Source organism: Zalophus californianus, chromosome 1, assembly GCF_009762305.2.
Source record: "Zalophus californianus isolate mZalCal1 chromosome 1, mZalCal1.pri.v2, whole genome shotgun sequence".
Lineage (NCBI taxonomy): Eukaryota > Metazoa > Chordata > Mammalia > Carnivora > Otariidae > Zalophus > Zalophus californianus.
The window spans coordinates 25,440,305-25,464,692 of record NC_045595.1 but is presented as its reverse complement, the minus strand read 5'-3'; the positions used below and the strand labels follow the sequence as shown (position 1 = coordinate 25,464,692).

The 24,388-nt window shown below is 37.2% G+C and overlaps 1 protein-coding gene across 2 annotated transcripts in view; it reads left to right on the top strand.

The window, feature by feature from the left end:
- DNAH12 (dynein axonemal heavy chain 12) overlaps positions 1 to 24,388 on the top strand; it is a 231,404-nt gene that overhangs the window by 160,424 nt on the left and 46,592 nt on the right. For both annotated transcript variants that reach the window (XM_027587796.2, XM_027587797.1), the window contains 4 exons: positions 11,676 to 11,890; positions 13,106 to 13,298; positions 14,871 to 15,063; positions 17,507 to 17,679. In XM_027587796.2, the coding sequence (XP_027443597.1) occupies positions 11,676 to 11,890; positions 13,106 to 13,298; positions 14,871 to 15,063; positions 17,507 to 17,679 (774 nt within the window). The remainder of the gene's footprint in view (positions 1 to 11,675; positions 11,891 to 13,105; positions 13,299 to 14,870; positions 15,064 to 17,506; positions 17,680 to 24,388) is intronic.

Sequence of the window (24,388 nt, the reverse complement as noted above, 5' to 3'; positions counted from 1 at the left end):
TTCGTAGATAACTGAGTTAAAATGGTGGAATGAGTATTTTAACCCAGGCAATTTAACTTCCAAAACCTTGTTTTTTAATTACTGTGTGAAGTGTGTGGAATAGGAGATCACATTCACTACCTTTAAAACTGTACTGGTAATTTTAGTCATCTTGTGGAATATGAGATACATATAAGGAAATCTTACATTCTGAATGTCTGAGTTATTGTTTGTTTCTATACTTTGGAAACCTTACTTCAAGATATCTAAGTCAGATTTGCTTGAGTGTGAACATTCTTAGATTGAAACTTCTAGATAATTATAGTAAATTTATCATAATCTGAGAAACTATATTTAGCTATTCAAAAAAATATGTCTCTGATAGAGCAGGAAATGTGCTACTTAACAGAATATTATACCCCAAGTTTTTATAATTCTGTTTTAGAACTCCTTTCAATGCATTGGTGGCCATTCAGATTTTTTAAATTACAGTTCAGAAATTGCTGTTGGTATATTTATATCTTAATTAAAATTTGAGGAAATCAGAGGTTTCAGGGTTATATGTAAATTGAGGAAAACAATCTGTCATTTTCTGGAAGAAAGCTGGCTCTTCTAATAAAGTAATATTTCAATGGAGTCACCCTTTCTACCTGTTATTTGTGCACCAACTGGTCCACAGGCCATGGGTTGGGTGACTTTTAAAGGATTAATCTCCATCCTTATAGTTCAGACTTCACTTCTTGCCCCTTGAGCCCAGTCTAGTCATCTATGGCTGTCATCTTTCTTGACACCAATATAAGTGGCCACAGAAGCTTAGTCTCCTCTCTATCTCCTGATAGCAAAACCCAGTAATGTAGCTAAGGTTCACTCTTTTGGTTATTCTATCTTAAGTGTATCTTAGACTATCTTAAGCGTACCTCAGAGAAAGTCTGGGCCACCCAGGCCTCTGGAAGGTGAAAACTGCTCTTTCTGTCTTCTCTCAGGGTGTAGGAACAGTCTTCTGTGTTATTCTCTGCACAGCTGCTTCATTGGTCTATCTCTGTTCCTCTGTGCATATGGTTGTTCACTATGGAAGCCTCAGTTCATAAGTTCACAAAACACATCAGTTGAAAAATACAGATTAACCAGAACCATCAAGTCAAACTTCAAATTCCTGTGACAGAAAAATCTGATTGGCTTAGCTTGGGACAAATATCCACCCTAGGTTTAGTCACCTATGGCTTGGGACCAAGCCATTATAGTAACAAACATGGGCATTGAAGGTCAAGAGTGTAGTTCTCAGAAAGAGTCATAAACTGGGAAAACAGTGTACCTTTTTAGGACTCTGGTGCTTGCTTTTTTTTTGTTGTTGTTGTATCTTTGGACATGATAAAAAGTAAGAATCTAATATTATTTTTTATATAATGACAGTCATGTACCCCAGCACTGTGTCACTGTTTATTGAAGTATTCATCATTTCCTCATGGATTTATAATACTACCTTTGTCCCTTTAGTGTTTCTTTTAGTGAGTACTTGTGAATTGGTCTGAAAATATCTTTGTTTTTCTCATTTAAAAAAAATTTAACTTAGGTTTATTGAAGTATGGTTATATACAGTAAAAATCTATCCCTTTTAGGTGTACTATTTTATGAATTTTGACTAAGGTTTATGGTCATATGATCCCTGCCACAATCAAGATTTAGAACATTTCCAACCATTTGAGGGTTTTAAATGGAGAGAGGGGGTGACATAACCTTTTTGCCTTTTTTGTTTTTATTTTTGAATTAACATTGACATAATTGTCTTTACTTGTAATCAGAGTATTTAGATCATTTATACTTAATGGAATTATTGATACATTTAGATTTAAATCTATATTGCTAGTTCTTTTGTCCCTTTTACCTTTTTTTCCACCTGGCTTTGGATTAATTGAAATTTTTTATGATTTCATTGGCTTATTTGTTAAATACTCCTTATTTTTAGTGTTTGTTCTAGAGCTTACAATATTATTTATCACTGAATACTTTCAAAATATAATATACTACTATACATACAGCATAAGAATCTTTCAACAGTGTAATTCCAGTATCTCCTTTCTACCTATTGTGCTGTTGTTGCATATTTTACTTTGTCATCTGTCATAAATCTCACAATAAATTGTTACTTTTTTTGCTTTAGATAATAATTTATCTGTTAGAGTGATTAAATATAAGGATTTTTTTTACCTTCATTTTTCCCCTGTTTTTGGGCCTCTTCATTTCTTTGTGTTTCTTTTTTAAATTTTTTTATTGTTATGGTAATCACCATACATTACATCATTAATTTTGGATGTAGTGTTCCATGATTCATTGTTTGCGCATAACACCCAGTGCTCCATGCAGAATGTGCCCTCTTTAATACCCATCACCAGGCTAACCTATCCCCCCAACCCCTCCCCTCTAGAACCCTCAGTTTGTTTTTCAGAGTCCATCATCTCTCATGGTTGGCCTCCCCCTCTGATTTCCCCCCATTCATTCTTCCCCTCCTGCCATCTTCTTCTTTTTTTTTCTTAACATATATTGCATTATTTGTTTCAGAAGTACAGATTTGTGATTCAACAGTCTTGCACAATTCACAGCACTCGCCATAGCACATAATCTCCCCAATGTCTATCACCCAGCCACCCCATCCCTCCCACCCCCCACCACTGCAGCAACTCTCAGTTTGTTTCCTGAGACTAAGAATTCCTCATATCAGTGAGGTCATATGATACATGTCTTTCTCTGATTGACTTATTTCACTCAGCATAACACCCTCCAGTTCCATCCACGTCGTTGCAAATGGCAAGATCTCATTCCTTTTGATGGCTGCATAATATTCCATTGTGTATATATACCACCTCTTCTTTATCCATTCATCTGTCGATGGACATCTTGGCTCTTTCCACAGTTTGGCTCTTGTGGACATTGCCGCTAAAAACATTGGGGTGCACGTACCCCTTCGGATCCCTACATTTGTATCTTTGGGGTAAATACCCAGTAGTGCAATTGCTGGATCGTAGGGTAGCTCTACTTTCAACTTTTGAGGAACCTCCATACTGTTTTCCAGAGTGGTTGCACCAACTTGCATTCCCACCAACAGTGTAGGAGGGTTCCCCTTTCTCCGAATCCCCGCCAACATCTGTCATTTCCTGACTGTTAATTTTAGCCATTCTGACTGGTGTGAGGTGGTATCTCACTGAGGTTTTGATTTGGATTTCCCTGATGCCGAGCGATGTTGAGCACTCTTTCATGTGTCTGTTGGCCATTTGGATGTCTTCTTTGGAAAAATGTCTGTTCATGTCTTCTGCCCATTTCTTGATTGGATTATTTGTTCTTTGGGTGTTGAGTTTGATAAGTTCTTTATAGATTTTGGATACTAGCCCTTTATCTGATATGTCATTTGCAAATATTTTCTCCCATTCTGTTGGTTCTCTTTTGGTTTTGTGGACTGTTTCTTTTGCTGTGCAAAAGCCTTGATGAAGTCCCAATAGTTCATTTTTGCCTTTGACGATGTTTCTCGGAAGAAGTTGCTGCGGCTGAGGTCGAAGAGGTTGCTGCCTGTGTTCTCCTCTAGGATTTGGATGGACTGCTGTCTCACGTTTAGGTCTTTCAACCATTTGGAGTCTATTTTTGTGTGTGGTGTAAGAAATGGTCCAGTTTCATTCTTCTGCATGTGGCTGTCCAATGTTCCCTACACCATTTGTTGAAGAGGCTGTCTTTTTTCCACTGGACATTCTTTCCTGCTTTGTCAAAGATAAGTTGACCATAGAGTTGAGGGTCCATTTCTGGGCTCTCGATTCTGTTCCATTGATCTATGTGTCTGTTTTTGTGCCAGTACCATACTGTCTTGATGATGACAGCTTTGTAATAGAGCTGGAAGTCCGGAATTGTGATGCCGCCAGCTTTGCTTTTCTTTTTCAACATTCCTCTGGCTATTCGGGGTCTCTTCTGGTTCCATACAAATTTTAGGATTATTTGTTCCATTTCTTTGAAAAAAGTGGATGGTATTTTGATGGGGATTGCACTGAATGTGTAGATTGCTCTAGGTAGCATTGACATCTTCACAATGTTGGTTCTCCCAATCCATGAGCATAGAACGTTTTTCCATTTCTTTGTGTCTTCTTCAATTTCTTTCCTGAGTATTTTATAGTTTTCTGAGTACAAATCCTTTGCCTCTTTGGTTAAGTTTATTCCTAGGTATCTTATGGTTTTGGGTGCAATTGTGAATGGGATCGACTCCTTAATTTGTCTCTCTTCTGTCTTGTTGTTGGTGTATAGGAATGCCACTGATTTCTGTGCATTGATTTTATAGCTGGCTACTTGACTGAATTCCTGTATGAGTTCTAGCAGTTTTGGGGTGGAGTCTTTTGGGTTTTCCACATACAGTATCATATCATCTGCAAAAAGTGAGAGTTTGACTTCCTCTTTGCCGATTTGGATGCCTTTGATTTCTTTTTGTTGTCTGATTGCTGTGGCTAGGACTTCTAATACTATGTTGAATAGCAGTGGTGAGAGTGGACATCGCTGCCGCATTCCTGACCTTAGGGGAAAAGCTCTCAGCCTTTCCCCATTGAGAATGATATTCGCTGTAGGTTTTCCATAGATGGCTTTTATGATATTGAGGTTTGTACCCTCTATCCCTATACTCTGAAGAGTTTTGATCAAGAAAGGATGCTGTACTTTGTCAAATGCTTTTTCTGCATCTATTGAGAGGATCATATGATTCTTGTTCTTTCTTTTGTTAATGTATTGTATCACGTTGATTGATTTGCGGATGTTGAAGCAGTCTTGCAGCCCAGGGATAAATCCCACTTGGTCATGGTGAATAACCCTTTTAATGTACTGTTGGATCCTATTGGCTAGTATTTTGGTGAGAATTTTTGCATCCATGTTGATCAGGGATATTGGTCTGTAATTCTCCTTTTTGATGGGGTCTTTGTCTGGTTTTGGGATCAAGGTAATGGTGGCCTCATAAAATGAATTTGGAAGTTTTCCTTCCATTTCTATTTTTTGGAACAGTTTCAGGAGAATAGGTATTAATTCTTCTTTAAATGTCTGATAGAATTCCCCTGGGAAGCCATCTGGCCCTGGGCTTTTGTTTCTTGGGAGATTTTGGATGACTGCTTCAATTTCCTTAGGGGTTATAGGTCTGTTCAGGTTTTCTATTTCTTCCTGGTTCAATTTTGGTAGTTGATACATCTCTAGGAATGCACCCATTTCTTCCATGTTATCTAATTTGCTGGCATAGAGTTGCTCATAATATGTTCTTAGAATTGTTTGATTTCTGCTCTGATCTTTATTATTTCTCTTCTCCTCCTGGGTTTAGGCTTTATTTGCTGTTCTTTCTCCAGCTCCTTTAGGTGTAGGGTTAGGTTGTGAATTTGGGACCTTTCTTGTTTCTTGAGAAAGGCTTGTATTGCTATATACTTTCCTCTCAGGACTGCCTTTGCTCTATCCCAAGGATTTTGGACAGTTGTGTTTTCATTTTCATTGGTTTCCATGAATTTTTTTAATTCTTCTTTAATTTCCTGGTTGACCCATTCATTCTTTAGTAGGATGCTCTTTAGCCTCCATGTATTTGAGTTCTTTCCGACTTTCCTCTTGTGATTGAGTTCTAGTTTCAAAGCATTGTGGTCTGAAAATATGCAGGGAATGATCCCAATCTTTTGGTACCGGTTGAGACCTGATTTGTGACCTAGGATGTGATCAATTCTGGAGAATGTTCCATGGGCACTAGAGAAGAATGTGTATTCCGTTGCTTTGGGATGGAATGTTCTGAATATGTCTGGGAAGTCCATTTGGTCCAGTGTGTCATTTAAAGTCTTTATTTCCTTGTTGATCTTTTGCTTAGATGATCTGTCCATTTCAGTCAGGGGGGTGTTAAAGTCCCCCACTATTATTGTATTGTTGTCAATGTGTTTCTTTGCTTTTGTTATTAATTGCCTTACATAACTGGCTGCTCCCATGTTAGGGGCATAGATATTTACAATTGTTAGATCTTCTTGTTGGATAGACCTTTTAAGTAGGATATAGTGTCCTTCTTCATCTCTCATTACAGTCTTTGTTTTAAAATCTAATTTGTCTGATATAAGGATTGCCACCCCAGCTTTCTTTTGGTGTCCATTAGCATGGTAAATGGTTTTCCACCCCCTCACTTTCAATGTGGGGGTGTCTTTGGGTCTAAAATGAGTCTCTTGCAGACAGCATATCGATGGGTCTTGTTTTTTAATCCAATCTGATAGCCTGTGTCTTTTGATTGGGGCATTTAGCCCATTTACATGCAGGGTAACTATTGAAAGGTATGAATTTAGTGCCATTGTATTGCCTGTAAGGTGACTGTTACTTGTTGTCTTTGTTCCTTTCTGATCTTTGCTGCTTTTAGGCTCTCTCTTTGGTCTTCCCCTGGAGGAAGATTGCTTTAGTTTTGTGCTCCATGTTAGATTGTTTTGGGGGCAGAGTGGGAGTTCTCTGTGATTTTGATTCTTGCTCAGTCTTAGTAGAGTGCTGTTTATTTGGGCCTCTGGGAACAGGACTTTTTCACTTTTCTGTCCCTCCTTCCTATGACAGCTAAATTCTGCCTTCTACCTGTGGTTGATCTTGAACAGGAGTTTCTTACTCCTCTCCTAGAGTAGATTTCTACTAGGTAAATGTTGGTAAAGGTATGATGTTCTGAGCCAAAGACATTTTCTGGCTCCCACCCAACTATGCCCAGGGGTTGAGTTTTTCATTTCTCCTGCCCGAGCTGCAATGTGTACTTTTTCCTTACCTTTCCCAGGATTCCTAGTAGTATTACTGGCCCAATACATGTTTTCCAGCTTGGAGCTTCCTGGCTCACATAGTGTAAACTTGTACCCTAAACCTGCATGAAATATAAATCTCTGGCTACAGATTCTCAGGGCACTTTTTCCCAGCTGGAGGTAAAACAGGAATAAAAACACTTCCTTCCTATCTCCTTATGTACTGAGTTGGATTTTTTTCTATCTATGATTTCACTAAGACTTTTGTGGGTGTAAGCTTAATACAAGGGTCTCAGTTCCAGCTTCCTGCCACATATGGACTCAAGGAGCCCCTAGGTTATCAGAACTGACAGTCTCCCCAGGGCTAGCTGTCATTTCTGCTCCCATACTTACAGTTCTGGAATTCAGTTTTGCCTGTGTTTCTGGAGTCTGTATTTTTCTATACATATATTTTATGTACTTATGTATTATGTATGTATGTCACCTATGTATTCAAAAAAATGTCATATTTTATCTATCTGTACTAGGTGGCAGGAAGATTTTTTGGTTATTTAGCCAGTCATGCTGCTAGAACTGTAGTGTATAATTAATCCTTATTGTGCTTGTTCATGATTTCTGGAGGTTTGTTTGTTTATAATATTGTACAGTGGTCAAAGCAGGGCAGACTCTAGCATCAGGATATATGAATTCAAATTTTCCCCTATCACTTTCTGTCTTGAGATTTGGGTAACTTACTTGACCTCTCAATGCCTCAGGTGCCTCACCTGTAAATGGGGATGATAACAACTCCTACCTCATAGAAATGTTATGAGAAAGTGCCTAGTACACAATAAGTACTCAATAAATGTTAGTTTTTAAAAATAATCATCTTCAAATTACTCATTTTACTGTCTATATCTCAAAATCTGACTTTGCTTACTTTTTAACCACAATGAAAATACATTGCTGCTTTATTAACACATCATTCTGGCTACTTAACAGCAAAATTTTCTCCAAAATTACTTCCTCTGTCAGAAGCGTAGATGGATAATGCTTTTTAATTCAGACTGCCCATGGATCTCAAATATAGGCTGGCATTACTGTCATACCTACAGTAAGATGTGCTTGAAATACAGATGCTATGGCAGGGCCTCATCTCTCTGGATGCAACTCAATTTTCCATTTATATATTTAATCCTCACATAAGAGTGTATTAAGTAGGAATTAGATATCTTTTAGAATAAACAACAATCCCTAAACATTGTATTATCAAGAACATTAATTTATGCATTACTAAGAACATTGATTAGCATTAAATGTTAATTTACAAAAATTGCTACTTTTGCAAGGGAATCAACAATACTATAATTTTCCAAAAACAAGGATATATAAGGATGAAACCAGTTCTTTTAAACAAGGCCATGAAAAGTACTAAAAGCATCTAGTCTAGTCAATTTTTAAGCAGTTGTATGCAAAATAACTTTCTCATTTCCAGAACACTTTCCCACTGTTTGCTATGACAGCAAAAGCAAATTTCAACTAGTATCTGGACTTTTTTGTATTTTTAATAGTATTTCAGCACAATTTGAGCTGGGAAGGAAAACAACCAGTCAGCTACTAATTGGGTTGTTTTTTCTTTATTTTTTTTCTTTTCCAAATTTTTATTTAAATTCCAGTTAACATACAGTGTAATATTAGTTTCAGGTGTAGAATTTAGTAATTCTTCACTTCCATATATCACCCAGTGCTCATCACAAGTGCATTCCTTAATCTTCATCACCTATTTAACCCGTCCCCCCACCGCCCCCCCCCTCAGTAACCCTCTGTTTGTTCTCTATAGTTAACAATCTGTTTCCTGGTTTCCCTCTCCCCGCAACCCATGTTCATCTACTTTGTTTCTTAAACTCCACATATGATCAAAATCATACGGTATTTGTCTTTCTCTGACTAACTTATCTCCTTTAGCATAATACTCTCCAGCACCATCCATGTCATTGCAAATGGCAAGATTTCATTCTTTTTTATGGCTGAGTAATATTCCATTGTATATAAATACTACATCTTCTTTATCCATTCATTAGATAATGGACATTTGGGCTCTTTCCATAATTTGGCTATTGTTGATAATGCTGCTGTAAACATCAGGATGCATGTGTCCCTTTGAATCCGTATTTGTGTATCCTTTGGGTAAATACCTAGTAGTGAAATTGCTGGAATATAAGGTAGTTCTATTTTTAACTTTTTGGGGAACCTCCATATTGTTTTCCACAATGGATGCACAAGTCGGCATTCCCACCAACAGTTAAGAGAGTTCCCCTTTCTCCACATCCTCGCCGACAACTCTTATTTCCTGTGTTGTTAATTTTAGCCATTTCGACTGGTGTGAGGTGGTATCTTATCATCGTTTTGATTTGTATCTCCCTGATGGTGAGTGATGTTGATCATCTTTTCCAAAGACATGCATGTCTTTGGAAAAGTGTCTAATTATGTTGTCTACCCATTTTTAAACTGATTGTTTTTTGGGCATTGAGTTTTATAAATTATTTATATACTTTGGATACTAGCCCTTTATCCAGTCTGTCATTTGCAAATATCTTCTCCCATTCTAAAGGTTTCCTTTTAGTTTTTTAGTTTTGTTGATTGTTTCCTTCGCTGTACAGAAGCTTTTTATCTTGATGAAGTCCCAATAGTTTATTTTTGCTTTTGTTTCCCTTGCCTCAGGAGACCTATCTAGTAAGAAGTTGTGACAGCCAATGTCAAAGAGGTTACTGCCTGTGTTCTCCTCTGAGATTTTGATGGTTTTCTGTCTCATGTTTAGGTCTTTCCTCCATTTTGAATTTATTTTTGTGTATGATGTAAGAAAGTGGTCCAGTTTTATTCTTTTGCATGTTGCTGTACAGTTTTCCCAACACCATTTGTTGAAGAGACTATCTTTTTTCCATTCTTTCCTGCTTTGTCAAAGATTAGTTGACTATATAGCTGTGGATTCATTTGTGGGTTTTCTATTTTGTTCCATTGATCTATATGTTTGTTTTTGTGCCAGTGCTATACCGTCCTCATCACTACAGCTATAATATAACTCGAAGTCCAGAACTGTGATGCCTCCAGCTTTGCTTTTCTTTTTTAAGATTGCTTTGGCTATTTGGGGTCTTTTGTGGTTTCATACAAGTTTTAGGATTGTTTGTTTTGGCTCTGTGAGAAATGCTGATTGTTTTGTCTTTGGAAAGGAAAGAAAAATTATTAAAAAGCATTATCTGATAGTAATTGATTAAAGAGTTTTGTGTGTGTGTGTGTGTGTGTGTGTGTGTGTTTGTAGGCAAAGGAAAAGGGGATTTATCCCTAGAAGTTGAAACAGAAAGACAATGTCTGAGAAAGCCAAAGCAACTTGGGACAAAACTCCCCTTTCTGTACTAACATTTTTTAAAGGTGATTTAATGCACTGTACTGAATATAAAAAAAACCTAGGACCGTCAGTATCATCACTGAGGAAGAGAAAAACATGTCATATTTTAGATACCTTAAACCATGAATTATTTGTTCTTGAACACAAAGCTTTTACCATAATTACATAGAAAAATTTATTAAATAGATCTCAAATATGTTCCAGACAAAATTTGGAGATTTGTTTATGGTTCTACTCAAAACTGAGGAAGTCCATTATAGGCTAGTGGATCTCTTACTTTATTTTTTTTAATTTTATTTTATTATGTTATGTTAGTCCCCATACATCATTAGTTTTTGATGTGGTGATCCATGATTCATTGTTTTCATATAACACCCAGTGCCCCATGTATTACATGGCCTCCTTAATACCCATCACTGGGCTAACCCATCCCCCCACCCCCCTCCCCTCTAAAACCCTCAGTTTGTTTCTCGGAGTCCATAGTCTCTCATGGTTCATCTCTCCCTCCGATTTCCCCCCCCTTCATTTTTCCCTTCCTTCTCCTAATGTCCTCCATGCTATTCCTTATGTTCCACAGATAAGTGAAACCATATGATAATTGACTTTCTCTGCTTGACTTATTTCCCTTAGCATAATCTCCTCCAGTCCCATCCATGTTGATGCAAAAGTTGGGTATTCATGCTTTCTGATGGCTGAGTTAGTATTCCATTGTATATATGGACCACATCTTCTTTATCCATCCATCTGTTGAAGGGCATCTCGGCTCTCTCCACAGTTTGGCTATTGCGGACATTGCTGCTATGAACATTGGGGTGCATATGGCCCTTGTTTTCACTACATCTGTGTCTTTGGGGTAAATTGCTGGGTCATAGGGTAGCTCTATTTTTAATTTTTTGAGGCACCTCCACACTGTTTTCCAAAGTGGCTGTACCAACTTGCATTCCTACCAACAGTGGAAGAGGGTTCCCGTTTCTCCACAACCTCTCCAACATTTGTTGGATCTCTTACTTTAAATTTTTATTTATAAATAGATTTATTTTTGTATTATGTTAATAAGTGTTATTTATTAAAATTACCATGAAGACCGTGCATTATACTGGAAAGAGCACAGCTTACAGGTTCACAAGATTCTCCTTCTGACATGGAACTAGATTTGGAACCTTGGACAAAGTACTCCCTGAGACTGAATTTCCTCATTTCACAAATAAATGACAGGGGCGCCTGGGTGGCTCAGTCAGTTAAGCGTGTGCCTTCAGCTCAGGTCATGATCCCAGGGTCCTGGGATCGTGCCCCGCATCGGGCTCCCTGCTCAGCGGGAGCCTGCTGCTCCCCCTGCTTATACTCTCTCTCTCTCTGTCAAATAAATAAATAAAATCTTAAAAATAAATAAATAAATGACAATAAAACTCCTTTTTACTTTTCTCTCAAAGGACTCTTGTGAAGATTAATCCTGATAATGTATGTGAAAAACTTTGCATTTGTACAGATTGATGGTGATGTTTGTTATTTAAATTACATAATTTTAAAGAAATCAGCATCTATGTATTCCCCTCAGAATATCTCTTATTATATTCTAGGCCTTTAATGATTGACCCACAGGGTCAAGCCAATAAGTGGATCAAAAACTCTGAAAGAGAAAATCAGCTTAGTGTTATTAAGCTATCAGATTCAGACTATATGAGAACATTGGAAAACTGTATTCAGTTCGGAACTCCACTTCTATTAGAAAACGTTGGTGAAGAACTGGACCCATCTTTGGAGCCTTTACTACTTAGACAAACTTTTAAGCAAGGTACAAGTTAATTAATATTAGTTGGTAGCACTGAAAGATGGTTCAGTGGTCTTTGAGGCAAGAAAGCCACTACATAAATTTAAGTATAATGTTAATAACTCAGAACTTCTGTGTCATTGTTATGTGTGAAAGGAAATTTGCAACAAGTATCAGGAATGAATATTGGTCAGATAATCTAAAATAAATATCTTGCCCTCTGTTCATTATGTTAACCACTGTTACTAAACTGTTATTCAGTAGAGAACATAAAGAAGTTAAGCCTGAAATCCTTTGTCTTGTGACCACGGAGCTCACAAAGTCCATTATTATGAAGTTAATGTGGGCTAGAGTTGACTTTAGGTAAACATTGCCCCCCTTAAATCTTTCTGCTTATAAAAATTTTTATCTCTGCCAAACTCTAGTACTTTTTTTTTCTTTGCTTGGCTTTTAGTTTTTATTTAAATTCTAGTTAACATATAATGTAATATTGGGTTCAGGAGTAGAACCCAGTGACTCATCACTTACATATAACCCCCAGTGCTCATTACAACAAGTGCCCTCCTTAATACCCATCAACCACTTAGCCCATCCCTGGCCCACCTTCCCTCCAGCAACCCTCAGTTTGTACTCTATAATTAAGAGTCTCTTATGGTTTGCCTCCCTCTCTTTTTCTCCCCTTTCCCCTATGTTCATCTGTTTTGTTTCTTAAATTCTACATATGAGTGAAAACATATGGTTTTTGTCTTTCCCTGACTGACTTATTTTGCTTAGCATAATACACTCTAGCTCCATCCACATCATTGCAAATGGTAAGATTTCATTCTTTTTGAGGATTCAGTAGTATTCCATTGTGTATATATATACCACAACTTCTTTATCCATTCATCAGTTGATGGACATTTGGGTTCTTTCCATAATAAACTCTAGTACTTTTAAGAGCTTCAGTCATATACAAATAATCTTGAAATCATGACTGAAAATTGATAGAGGAGGTAAGATCAAAAGGAATCTTAATTTAGAAGGCTCCATGACAACCAGAGAAAATGTCTTATGCCACCCCAGAATGAATGAGTCCTGCTGTATAATTGTTTACTTGCCCCTATGACTTTGTCACATCTCTATTCTATTTTAAATTACTTTAGGACCCTTTACTTTGTAACCTAGGAACAACCTTAACAGAGGTAGGGGCTATACAGCTTTGTCTTACTTATCATGCATTTGTTTTCTGAAATATAGGTGGCATTGATTGCATCAGACTTGGTGAGGTCATTATTGAGTATTCCTTTGATTTCAAGTTTTATATCACCACAAAACTGAGAAATCCACACTATATGCCAGAACTGGCTACAAAGGTGTCTTTACTCAATTTCATGATAACTCCAGAAGGTCTTGAAGATCAGTTACTAGGTATTGTTGTTGCAAAGGAGAGGTATGTATTTTCTTTTATGCTTCCAGATGGTCTAGAGGGGAAAATTTGTAGGTCATTAATACTTTTGTTATGTGATTATTTCAAAACCTTGTCAAATTTTACATTTTGTTATTATAAATTAAGTATATAATCCTTTAAAATAACCTTGGGGTGACTGGGTGGCTCAGTTTATTAAGCATCCAACTCTTGATTTTGGCTCAGGTCATGATCTCAGGGTCATGAGATCAAGCCCCGCTTCAGACTCCGTGCTGAGTGTGGAGTCTGCTTAAGATTCTCTCTCTCCCTTTCCCTCTGCCCCTCCCCTCTACTCACATGCACACTCTCTCTCGATCTTAAAAAAAAAAAAAAAGTAAAATTGCCATTCTATAGCAAGTAAGTTGTAAGTCAACCATGCTATACTGGGCTCTTAGCATGAGAAGTAGGATTCGGGTGACATACCATGACTTCTGACTTGTATCTGATTGTTTGAGCCAAAAAAGTTCACCTGGAAGAATATATGCTGTGGAAAAAATCAGAAATATGTTCAAAGATTTAAATGCATTATGTCACTGAAATAATGAAATATTTGAATAATATAGTGAAACAATGAAATAAGAATGAGTGATGAAATACTTAGATGAGAATGAAAAAGCAGGATACAAAACTATACACGGTATGGGTAATATTTTGTAAAAAAAAAGAATAATGTATGAATGGATATATATATATTTATTATATTAATATATATATATATATTAAAAAGTTTGGGAGGGAATATGCCAGAATGTTAACAGTGATCATCTCTGAGGGTGATAAGATCATGGGTAATTTTTATTATTTTTTCATTCTTTCCATTACTAGCATGTGTTATTTTTTTAAAAGGGAAAAGATATTAAGATACCTCATAGGGCTACTAGTAAAGAATTACTACCTGAAGGAAATCTTGATTCCACTGGGAGCTTCACGTAACATCAAGCAGTCTATTACATGAAATCAAATTATAAGTGAAATTATGTAATCATGAGGTACTTTTGTTACTTCCAGCCTATGAATCCTACTTGCATAGTATCCAAGACAGAACCATGTCCTAACATATTCTATAACATGATGAATTATGTTATTTTAAAGTTTTATACTATCTTTGTGAAGATGTTAAGTGCCAGTTTTATCTTTTACTTGAAAAGGCAATTGTATGACAAGTCATCTTTTCTGCTCTTATGGAAATGAAAATAACAGAGTATGACAAAGCCAAGGAGTAGATAAGAAGTTGACTATTGTGTTTCTTCTCCAGTTCCTATTCTCATATAACAATCTCAGCCATAAACTGAACACATTCTTAGACTTACTGTGGCATATGTTATTGCCACATTTTACATATATAAAATTAGCAAACATTTTTTTGCTCAGATTTCTCAAATTATCATTTGTATGGAAATAACTTTTTTCCTTAGGATAAAGTTTGTGTTACATACCTTAGTTTGTGTTACATATTACAAAGTTATTTAAATGTCTACAAAATTGTGATATCTAATATCTAGATATGAATTTAGATAAAGTACTACAAATTTAGACTAAATATTTCTATCTTTTTAGACCTGAATTAGAAGAGGAACGAAATGCCCTTATTCTTCAGTCTGCAGCTAATAAGAAACAGCTAAAAGATATAGAGAAAAAAATTTTAGAAACACTATCATCTTCAGAAGGGAACATTTTAGAAGATGAAAGTGCAATTAAAGTCTTAGACTCCGCTAAAATGATGTCCAATGAGATAACAAAGAAACAGCAGGTGAAAAAAGAATCCTAACAAACTTTTTTTAAAAAATGTTTTTGTTTCTTTAAATTCAATTAGCCAAGGTATAGTGCATCATTGGTCTTTGATATAATGTTCAATAGGAACTCATCAATTCAGTATAATACCCAGTGCTCATCATATCACGTGCTCTCCTTAATGCCCATCACCCAGTTACCCCATCCCCCACCCACCTCCCTTTCTGCAACCCTCAGTTTGTTTCCCAGAGTTGAGAGTCTCATATGATTTGTCTCCCTCTCTGATTTCTTCCCATTCGGTTTCCTACCCCCACCCCTATTGTCCTCTGCTCTATTCCTTATGTTCCACATATGAGTGAAATTGTGTTTCTCTGATTAACTTATTTCACTTAGCATAATACCCTCCAATTCCATCCACGTTGGTGTAAATGATAGATTTTCATCCTTTCTGATGGCTGAATAATAAATATTCCATTATATATATGAGCACATCTTCTTTATACATTCATCTGTTGAAGGACATCTCGGCTCCTTCCACAGCTTGGCTATTGTGGACATTGCTGCTATGAACATTGGGGTGCATGTGCTCCTTCTTTTCATTACATCTGTATCTTTGGGGTAAATACCCAGTAGTGCAATTGCTGGGTTGTAGGGTAGCTCTATTTTTAACTTTTTGAGGAGCCTCCACACTGTTTCCCAAAGTGGCTGTACCAACTTGCATTCCCACCAACAGTGTAAAAGTGTTCCCCTTTCTCCATATCCTCACCAACATCTGTCATTTCCTGACTTGTTAACTGTCAACCTTTTGATTCTTTTTCAATTTGCTTCCAGTATAATTTTGGGGAAAGTTTGTTTGCAAGGAACAAAAGCCTATTCAAATTAGCTCAAATAAGAAAGATACAAGGGCAGCATGAGCAATATAGCCAATGATATTATAATAGTGTCCTATACTGACAGATGGTAGCTACACTTGTGGTGAACATGGCATAACGTATAAACTTGTCCAATCACTATGCTGTACACCTGAAACTAATGTAACATTGTGTGTCAACTATACTCAAATTAAAAAAAAGACATAGGGGGCATTTTATTTTCCCAATTATGGAAATATATACAGGCCTCAAGAATAAATAGAAAGTTTCTATGCTCTTTGTCTGTCCCTCTCTAAGATTGGGTAGTCCTCATCTGTGCCTCTCTGCTCCATAAGAAGATCAGTTTCTCCTGTAAAACTATTGTATCTGTTCCTTCATACATTTGTCTTGCATGTAGAAACCAAATTTGGTTCCATTATCTTTTTTTTTTTTAATGGTTGGTATTTTCTTTTTTTAAGATTTTATTTATTTATTTGACAGAGAGAGAGACAGTGCGACAGGGAACACAAGCAGGGGGGAGTGGGAGAGGGAGAAGCAGGTTCCCCGCTGAGCAGGGGGCCCGAGGCGGGCCTCGATCCCAGGACCCTAGGATCATGACCTGAGCCGAAGGCAGACACTTAATGACTGAGCCACCCAGGCACCCCTGTTCCATTATCTTTTATTAGCAGTAGTGCCCAGTACCACTTGACTTCAGTTTCTGAGGTCTTAAGTTCTAGTTCCCTAGGAGAAAAATTGGTTTAGCTTATCTTGGGTCCAGTTCTGTCTCTACCTCCTGATTGAATCAGCCACAACCAGGATCATTCAGTATAAACATGATAGACAGGCACACTCATTCAGCAGTCTGTGCCTAGTGTGTCCAAAGAAAGAGAAGTGGTGGATAAATGCTCTACCCGTTTTTCCTATAGAATAGCTATCTATCAGATTGAGTTGTCAGTTGAAGGGCTGCTATCTTGGAGAATTTTTTCTTTTGGGGTCGAATATTAACTAACACCCATATTATATCCAGAAAAGTTAAACATATGAGAAGCTAGTTGAAAAAGGTACTCTTAATGTATAACCCATCAGCTAAGAGCTATTTTTGAATATCTACTTTACCAGACTTTGGGCTGGGTTCTGGTGGGTGTGTTGACACCTTAAACACACATGCACACATTCTCTCTCTCTTTCTCCCTCTCTCTGACCATTTAAAATAAAAGAAAATGAGTGACGTTAGTAGACACATGTCAGATTCAGGCAAAGAATAAGCAAAGATTGACAGCTCTGGTATTCCCCAAACAAGAAATGCAACTTTAAACTATTTTTCATGCTTTGTTCTCCTCCCTCTCTTCTTCTTCCTTCCCTCCCTAGTTCTTTCCTCCCTTTCCTTTCCTTTTCCTTTTTCTTTTTCTCATTCTTTTTTTCTTTCTTTTTTTCAGTCTTTCTTTCTTTCTAGCTTTTATCGTAATAAAGCCTTTTCTTATAAACTATGCCTCTATAATTTTATCATTGAGTTGGGGGCTCTTTTTTTAAATATAAACTTTATTATATGAAAAATACATAATTAAAAAACACATTTCCTGCTCCTTAATCCTGATTTTTCTTTTCTTCTAGATTGCAGAAAAAACGGAACTCAAAATAGCAGAGTCTCGAGAAGGCTACAGAGCCATTGCTAAACATTCATCAGTATTGTTCTTCAGCATTGCAGACCTGGCTAACATTGATCCCATGTACCAGTACTCTCTCACCTGGTTTGTCAACCTTTATATCAACTCTATTCATGACAGGTAAACATTCTCTAGCTTCATTCGTCCTCTCTAGGTTGGATTTTCACCATCCTTTCCCAAAAAATACATAACTTTTTTCTTACTCTGTAATACATATTCATTATAGAACATTTAAAAACGTGGAAAAGTTGAAGGGCGCCTGGGTGGTGCAGTCAGTTAGGCATCTGACTCTTAGTTTTGGCTCAGGTTGTGATCTAAAGGTGGTGAGATGTTGGGCTCTGCACTAAGCACAGAATCTGCTTGAGATTCTTTCCCTCTCCCTCTGCCTCTCCTCCTTGTGCTATCTCTTTCTCTAAACTAAATAAATAAATCTTTTTAAAAAATATGGGAAAGTTGAAAGAAAGGGGGAGAGAAAGCCCCCTTTTTGTTCTAAGTTTTGTTTCACCCCTAGAAGGATTAGCTTTAGTCCTTCCTACCTCTTTTAAGTATTTTAATATGGCACTTGACTTATTTTTTGCTGGCAACTCCAATACCTTTCTCTACCCTTGAGATCTCTAAAAAGCTTCAGTCCCAGGGTGCCTCACTGGCTCAGTCAGTACAGCATGCAACTCTTGATCTCAGGGTTGTGAGTTTGAGCCCCACATTGGGTGTAGAGATTACTTAAAAATAAAATCTTAAGGGGTGCCTGGGTGGCTCAGTCAGTTAAACATCTGCCTTCAGCTCAGGTCATGATTGCAGGGTCTTGGGATTGAGCCCTGCGTTGGGCTCCCTGCTCAGTGAGGAGACTGCTTCTCCCTCTCCCTGTGCCGCTCCCCCTGCTTGAGTTCTCTCTTGTACATCTCTCTCAAATAAATAAATAAAATCTTTTAAAAATAAATAAATAAATATTATTTATTTATTTTTAAGATTTTATTTATTTATTTTTAAAAGATTTTATTTATTTATTCATGAGAGACAGAGGGGGAGAGAGAGAGAGAGAGAGAGAGAGAGAGAGAGAGAGAGAGAAGCAGAGGGAGAAGCAGGCTCCCAAGGAGCAGGGAGCCCAATGTGGGACTTGATCCCAGGACCCTGGGATCATGACCTGAGCTGAAGGCAGACACTTAACGACTGAGCCACCCAGGCACCCTAAATTATATTTTTTAAAAAAGCTTCAGTCCCACATTTCTAATTGTTTGCTAGATATTTTCACTTTAATTGGTTAATGAATATACACAGATTTTGAAGTCAGACTGGAGTAAGGAGTTAGTCTCGGTTCACCACATACTAGCTACGTTGATACAGGCGTTCTGTAATTGCCTCAATTTTCCTTATCTATAAAATAGAGATAATAATAGTACCCTACCTTTTAGAACTGTTATGAGAATTTAATATCTGTGAAGTGTTTATCACAATGTCTGGTATTTAGTACCTGCTGTATTTGTTAAGTAGAATAAAAGTATGATTTGAGCCTACCGTGTACAGTCTTCAGGGGCTCTTGGTAGGCCAGTCTCTCCTGAGTGATTGATATCCCTAAGCTTTCCCAGTTGGGACTTGGAATTTGAATTTACACAGTCCACACGATGGTGGAGATCCAAGCCACGGAATTGACATAAATGTCACTAATAGGTGTCAGCAAGGATGTAGAGTCCTCAGAACCCTCATACAGGATTGTCACTTTGGAAATATTTTGGAAGTTCCTGAAAATATTAAACCTAGATTTGCTGTATGAGGTAGTGATCGGCAAATTCAGTGATTCTTGAGTATATTGAAGAGAATTAAATGCATATGTACACACAGAAAATTACAGTCTTTTTGTTTTGTGACATAAAAAATTTATATTCAAAAGTTACTTGATTAATCTTTCTCCCTTCAGTACAGTGATATTATTCATGTGCAGTACAGTTAGCTTCATTTGTTGTTGGTTCGGGGGTTCTTTTGTATTTCATTTTAGAATTTTCCCTTCATCCTTGTTGATTGTAATTTTATTATATTTTGAGCACATAAACTATTAATATGAATGCAGAAGTAAATCCTGTACAAAAGGTCTGCTCAGAGAAGTGTCAGCATCTGCTGTTCTTCATCCCCTTTCCATGGGCCAAAAGATTGCTTTTTAAAAATGAAACTAAATTTTAAAATTAAACTAATTTTGAGATAAATGTAGATTTACATGCAGTTATATTTTTAAAAAGATTTTATTTATTTGAGAGAGAGCACAAGGGAGGGGGGAGGGTTGAGAGAGAAGCAGACTTCCCTCTGAGCAGGGAGCCCAATGTGGGATTCCATCCCAGGAATCTGGGATCACGACCTGAGCTGAAGACAGACGGGTAACCGACTGAGCCACCCAGGCACCCTTCACATGCAGTTATAAGAAATGATACAGTGGGGCGCCTGGCTGGCTCAGTAGGTGGAGCGTGCAACTCTTAATTTGGGGTTGTGGGTTTGAGCCCCATGTTGGATGTAGAGATTACTTAAAATAAAAATCTTAATAAAAAAAGAAAAGAAATAATACAGTGATCCTGTGTACTCTTTTTTTAATTTAATTTTATTAGGTTATGTCACCATATGGTACATCATTAGTTTTTGATGTAGTGTTCCATGATTCATTGTTTGTGCCTAACACCCAGTGCTCCATGCAATACGTGCCCTTCCTAATACCCATCACCGGGCTAACCCATCCCCCCACCCCCCTCCCCTCTAGAACCCTCAGTTTGTTTCTCAGAGTCCATAGTCTCTCATGGTTCGTCCCTCCCTCTGATTCCCCCCTTTCATTTTTCCCTTCCTTCTCCTAATGTCCTCCATGCTATTCCTTATGTTCTACAGGTAAGTGAAACCATATGATAATTGACTTTCCCTGCTTGACTTATTTCACTTAGCATAATCTCCTCCAGTCCCATCCATGTTGATGTAAAAGTTGGGTATTCATCCTTTCTGATGGCTGAGTAATATTCCATTGTACATATGGACCACATCTTCTTTATCCATTCATCTGTTGAAGGGCATCTTGGCTCTTTCCACAGTTTGGCTATCGCGGACATTGCTGCTATGAACATTGGGGTGCATATATCCCTTGTTTTCACTACATCTGTGTCTTTGGGGTAAATACCCAGTAGTGCAATTGCTGGGTCATAGGGTAGCTCTATTTTTAATTTTTTGAGGAAACTCCACATTGTTTTCCAAAGTGGCTGTACCAACTTGCATTCCCACCAACAGTGTAAGAGGGTTCCCCTTTCTCCACAAACTCTCCAACATTTGTTGTTTCTTGCCTTGTCAATTTTTGCCATTCTAACTGGTGTGAGGTGGTATCTCAATATGGTTTTGATTTGAATTTCCCCGATGGCTAATGATGATGAACATTTTTTCATGTGTGTGTTAGCCATTTGTATGTATTCTTTTGAGAAGTGTCCGTTCATGTCTTCTGCCCATTTTTTGACTTGATTATTTGTTTTTTGGGTGTTGAGTTTGAGAAGTTCTTTATAGATCTTGGATATCAGCCCTTTGTCTGTAGTGTCATTTGCAAATATCTTCTCTCATTTTGTGGGTTGCCTCTTTGTTTTGTTGACTGTTTCCTCTGCTGTGCAGAAGCTTTTTATCTTGATGAAGTCCCAAAAGTTCATTTTTGCTTCAAAACAAAAGCAAAAATGAACTTTTGGGACTTCATTTTGTTTTTTGTTTCACTTCCCCTTGGAAATGTATCTTGAAAGAAGTTGCTGTGGCCAATGTCAAAGAGGCCTATGTTCTCCTCTAGGATTTTGATGGCTTCCTGTCTCACATTAAGGTCTTTCATCCACTTTGAGTTTATCTTTGTGTATGGTGTTAGAGAATGGTCGAGTTTCATTCTTCTGTATATAGCTGTCCAATTTTCCCAGCACCATTTATTGAAGAGATTGTCTTTTTTCCATTGCACATTTTTTCCTGCTTTGTCAAAGATTATTTGACCATAGAGTTGAGGGTCCATATCTGGGCATTCTATTCTGTTCCATTGGTCTATATGTCTGTTTTTGTGCCAGTACCATGCTGTCTTGGTGATCATTGCTTTGTAATATAGCTTGAAATCGGGCAGCGTAATGCCCCCAGCTTTCTTTTTCTTTTTCAACATTTCCTTGGCAATTTAGGGTCTTTTCTGATTCCATACAAATTTTAGGATTGTTTGTTCCAGCACTTTGAATAATGTCATTGGAATTTTGATTGGGATGGCACTGAAGGTATAGATTGCTCTGGGCAGCATAAACATTTTAACGATGTTTGTTCTTCCAATCCATGAGCATGGAATATTTCTCCATCTTTTTGTGTCTTCTTCAATTCCTTTCATGAGTGTTCTGTAGTTCCTAGAGTATAGATCCTTTACCTCTTTGGTTAGGTTTATTATTATACCTTTGGTTAGGTATATTTTATCTTTTGGTTTTTGGTGCTATTATAGATAGAATTGATTCTCTAATTTCTCTTTCTACAGTTGCATTGTTAGTGTATAAGAAAGCAACTGATTTCTGTGCATTGAAATTTTATCCTGCTACATTACTGAATTGCTGTATGAGTTCTAGTAATTTGGGGGTGGAATCTTTTGGATTTTCCACATAAAGTATCATGTCATCTGTGAAAAGAAGGGAGTTTGACTTCTTCTTTGCCAATTTGAATACCTTTCATTTATTTTTGTTGTCTGATTGCTGTTGCTAGGACTTCTTGTACTATGTTGAACAATAGTGGCGAGAGTGGGCATCCTTGACGTGTTCCTGATCTTAAGGGAAAGGCTCTCAGCTTTTCCCCATTGAGGATGATATTTGCTATGGGTGTTTCATAGATGGATTTTATGAAATTGAGGAATGTTCCCTCTATCCCTATACTCTGAAGAGTTTTAATCAGGAAAGGATGCTGTATTTTGTCACATGCTTTTTCTGCATCAATTGAGAGGACCATATGGTTCTTCTCTCTCCTCTTATTAATGTGTTCCATCTTGTTGATTGATTTGCGAATGTTGAACCACCCTTGCATCCCGGAGATAAATCCCACTTGGTTGTGGTGGATGATCCTTTTAATGTATTGTTGGATCCTATTAGCTAGGATTTTGTTGAGAATTTTGGAATCCATAGTCATCAGGGATATCGGTCTGACATTCTCCTTTCTGATGGGGTCTTTGCCTGGTTTGGGGATTAAGGTAATGCTGGCCTCATAGAATGAGTCTGGAAGCTTTCCTTCTGTTTCTATTTTTTGAAACAGCTTCAGGAGAATAGGTATTATTTCTTCTTTGAATGTTTGGTAGAATTCCCCAGGGAATCCATCAGGCCCTGGGCTCTTTTTTGGGGGGGGAAGTTTTTGATCACTAGTTCAATCTCGTTACTGGTTATTAGCCTATTTAGGTTGTCAATTTCTGCCTGTTTCAGTCTGGGTAGTTTATAGGTTTCCAGGAAGGCATCCATTTCTTCCATGTTGCTTAATTTATTGGCATATAGTTGTTGATAATAATTTCTAATAATTATTTCTATTTCCTTGGTTTTAGTCATGATCTCTCCCTTTTCATTCATAATTTTATTAATTTGGGTCCTTTCTCTTTTCTTTTGGATAAGTCTGGCCAGTAGTTTATCAATCTTATTAATTCTTTCACAGAACAAACTTCTAGTTTCGTTGATCTGATTCACTGTGTTTCTGGTTTCTAATTCATTGATCTCTGCTCTGATTTTAATTATTTCTCTTCTAATGCATGGCTTAGGCATCATTTGTTGCTTTTTCTCCAGTTATTTAAGGTGTAAAGTTAGTTGGTGAATTTGGGATTTTTTTTTTATTTTTTTGAGTGAGGCTTGGGTGGCTATGTATTTCCCCCTTAAGACCACCTTTGCAGTATCCCATAGGTTTTGGACTGATGTGTTTTCATTCTCATTGGTTTCCATGAATTGTTTAAATTCTTCTTTGATTTCCTGGTTGACCCAAACATTCTTGAGCAGAGTGGTCTTTAGCCTCCAAGTGTTTGAACTTCTTCCAAATTTTTTCTTGTGATTGAGTTCCAGTTTTAAAGCATTATGGTCTGAGAATATGCAGGGAATAATCTCAATCTTTTGGTATCATTTGAGACCCGATTTGTGACCCAGTATGTGGTCACATACATACACATTCTGGAGAAAGTTCCATGTGTGCTTGAGAAGAATGAATATTCTCTTGTTTTAGAGTGGAATGTTCTGTATATATCTATGAGGTCTATCTGGTCCAGTGTGTCATTCAAAGCTCTTGTTTCTTTGTTGATTTTCTGCTTAGATGATCTGTCTATTGCTGAGAGTGGAGTATTGAGGTCTCCTACAATTAACGTATTTTTATCAATATGACTCTTTATTTTGCTTAACAGTTGGCTTATGTAGTTGGCTGCTACCATGTTGGGAGTGTAGATATTTACAATTGTTAGATCTTCTTGTTGGATAGACCCTTTAAGAATGATATAGTGTCCTTCTGTGTCTCTAACTACAGTCTTTAGCTTAAAATCTAATTTGTCTGATATAAGAATTGCTACCCCAGCTTTCTTTTGAGGTCCGTTGGCATGGAAGATGGATCTCCATCCCTTCACTTTCAGTCTGGATGTATCTTTAGATTCAAAATGAGTCTCTTGTAGGCAGCATATGGATGGGTCCTGTCTTTTTATCCAGTCTGCAACCCTATGCCGTTTTATGGGAGCATTTAGGCTGTTCACATTGAGAGTGATTATTGAAAGATATGAATTTATTGTCATTATGTTGCCTGTGAAGTCCTTGTTTCTATAGATTGTCTCTGTAAATTTCTGTTCTATATCACTCTTAGGGTCTTTCTCCTTTTA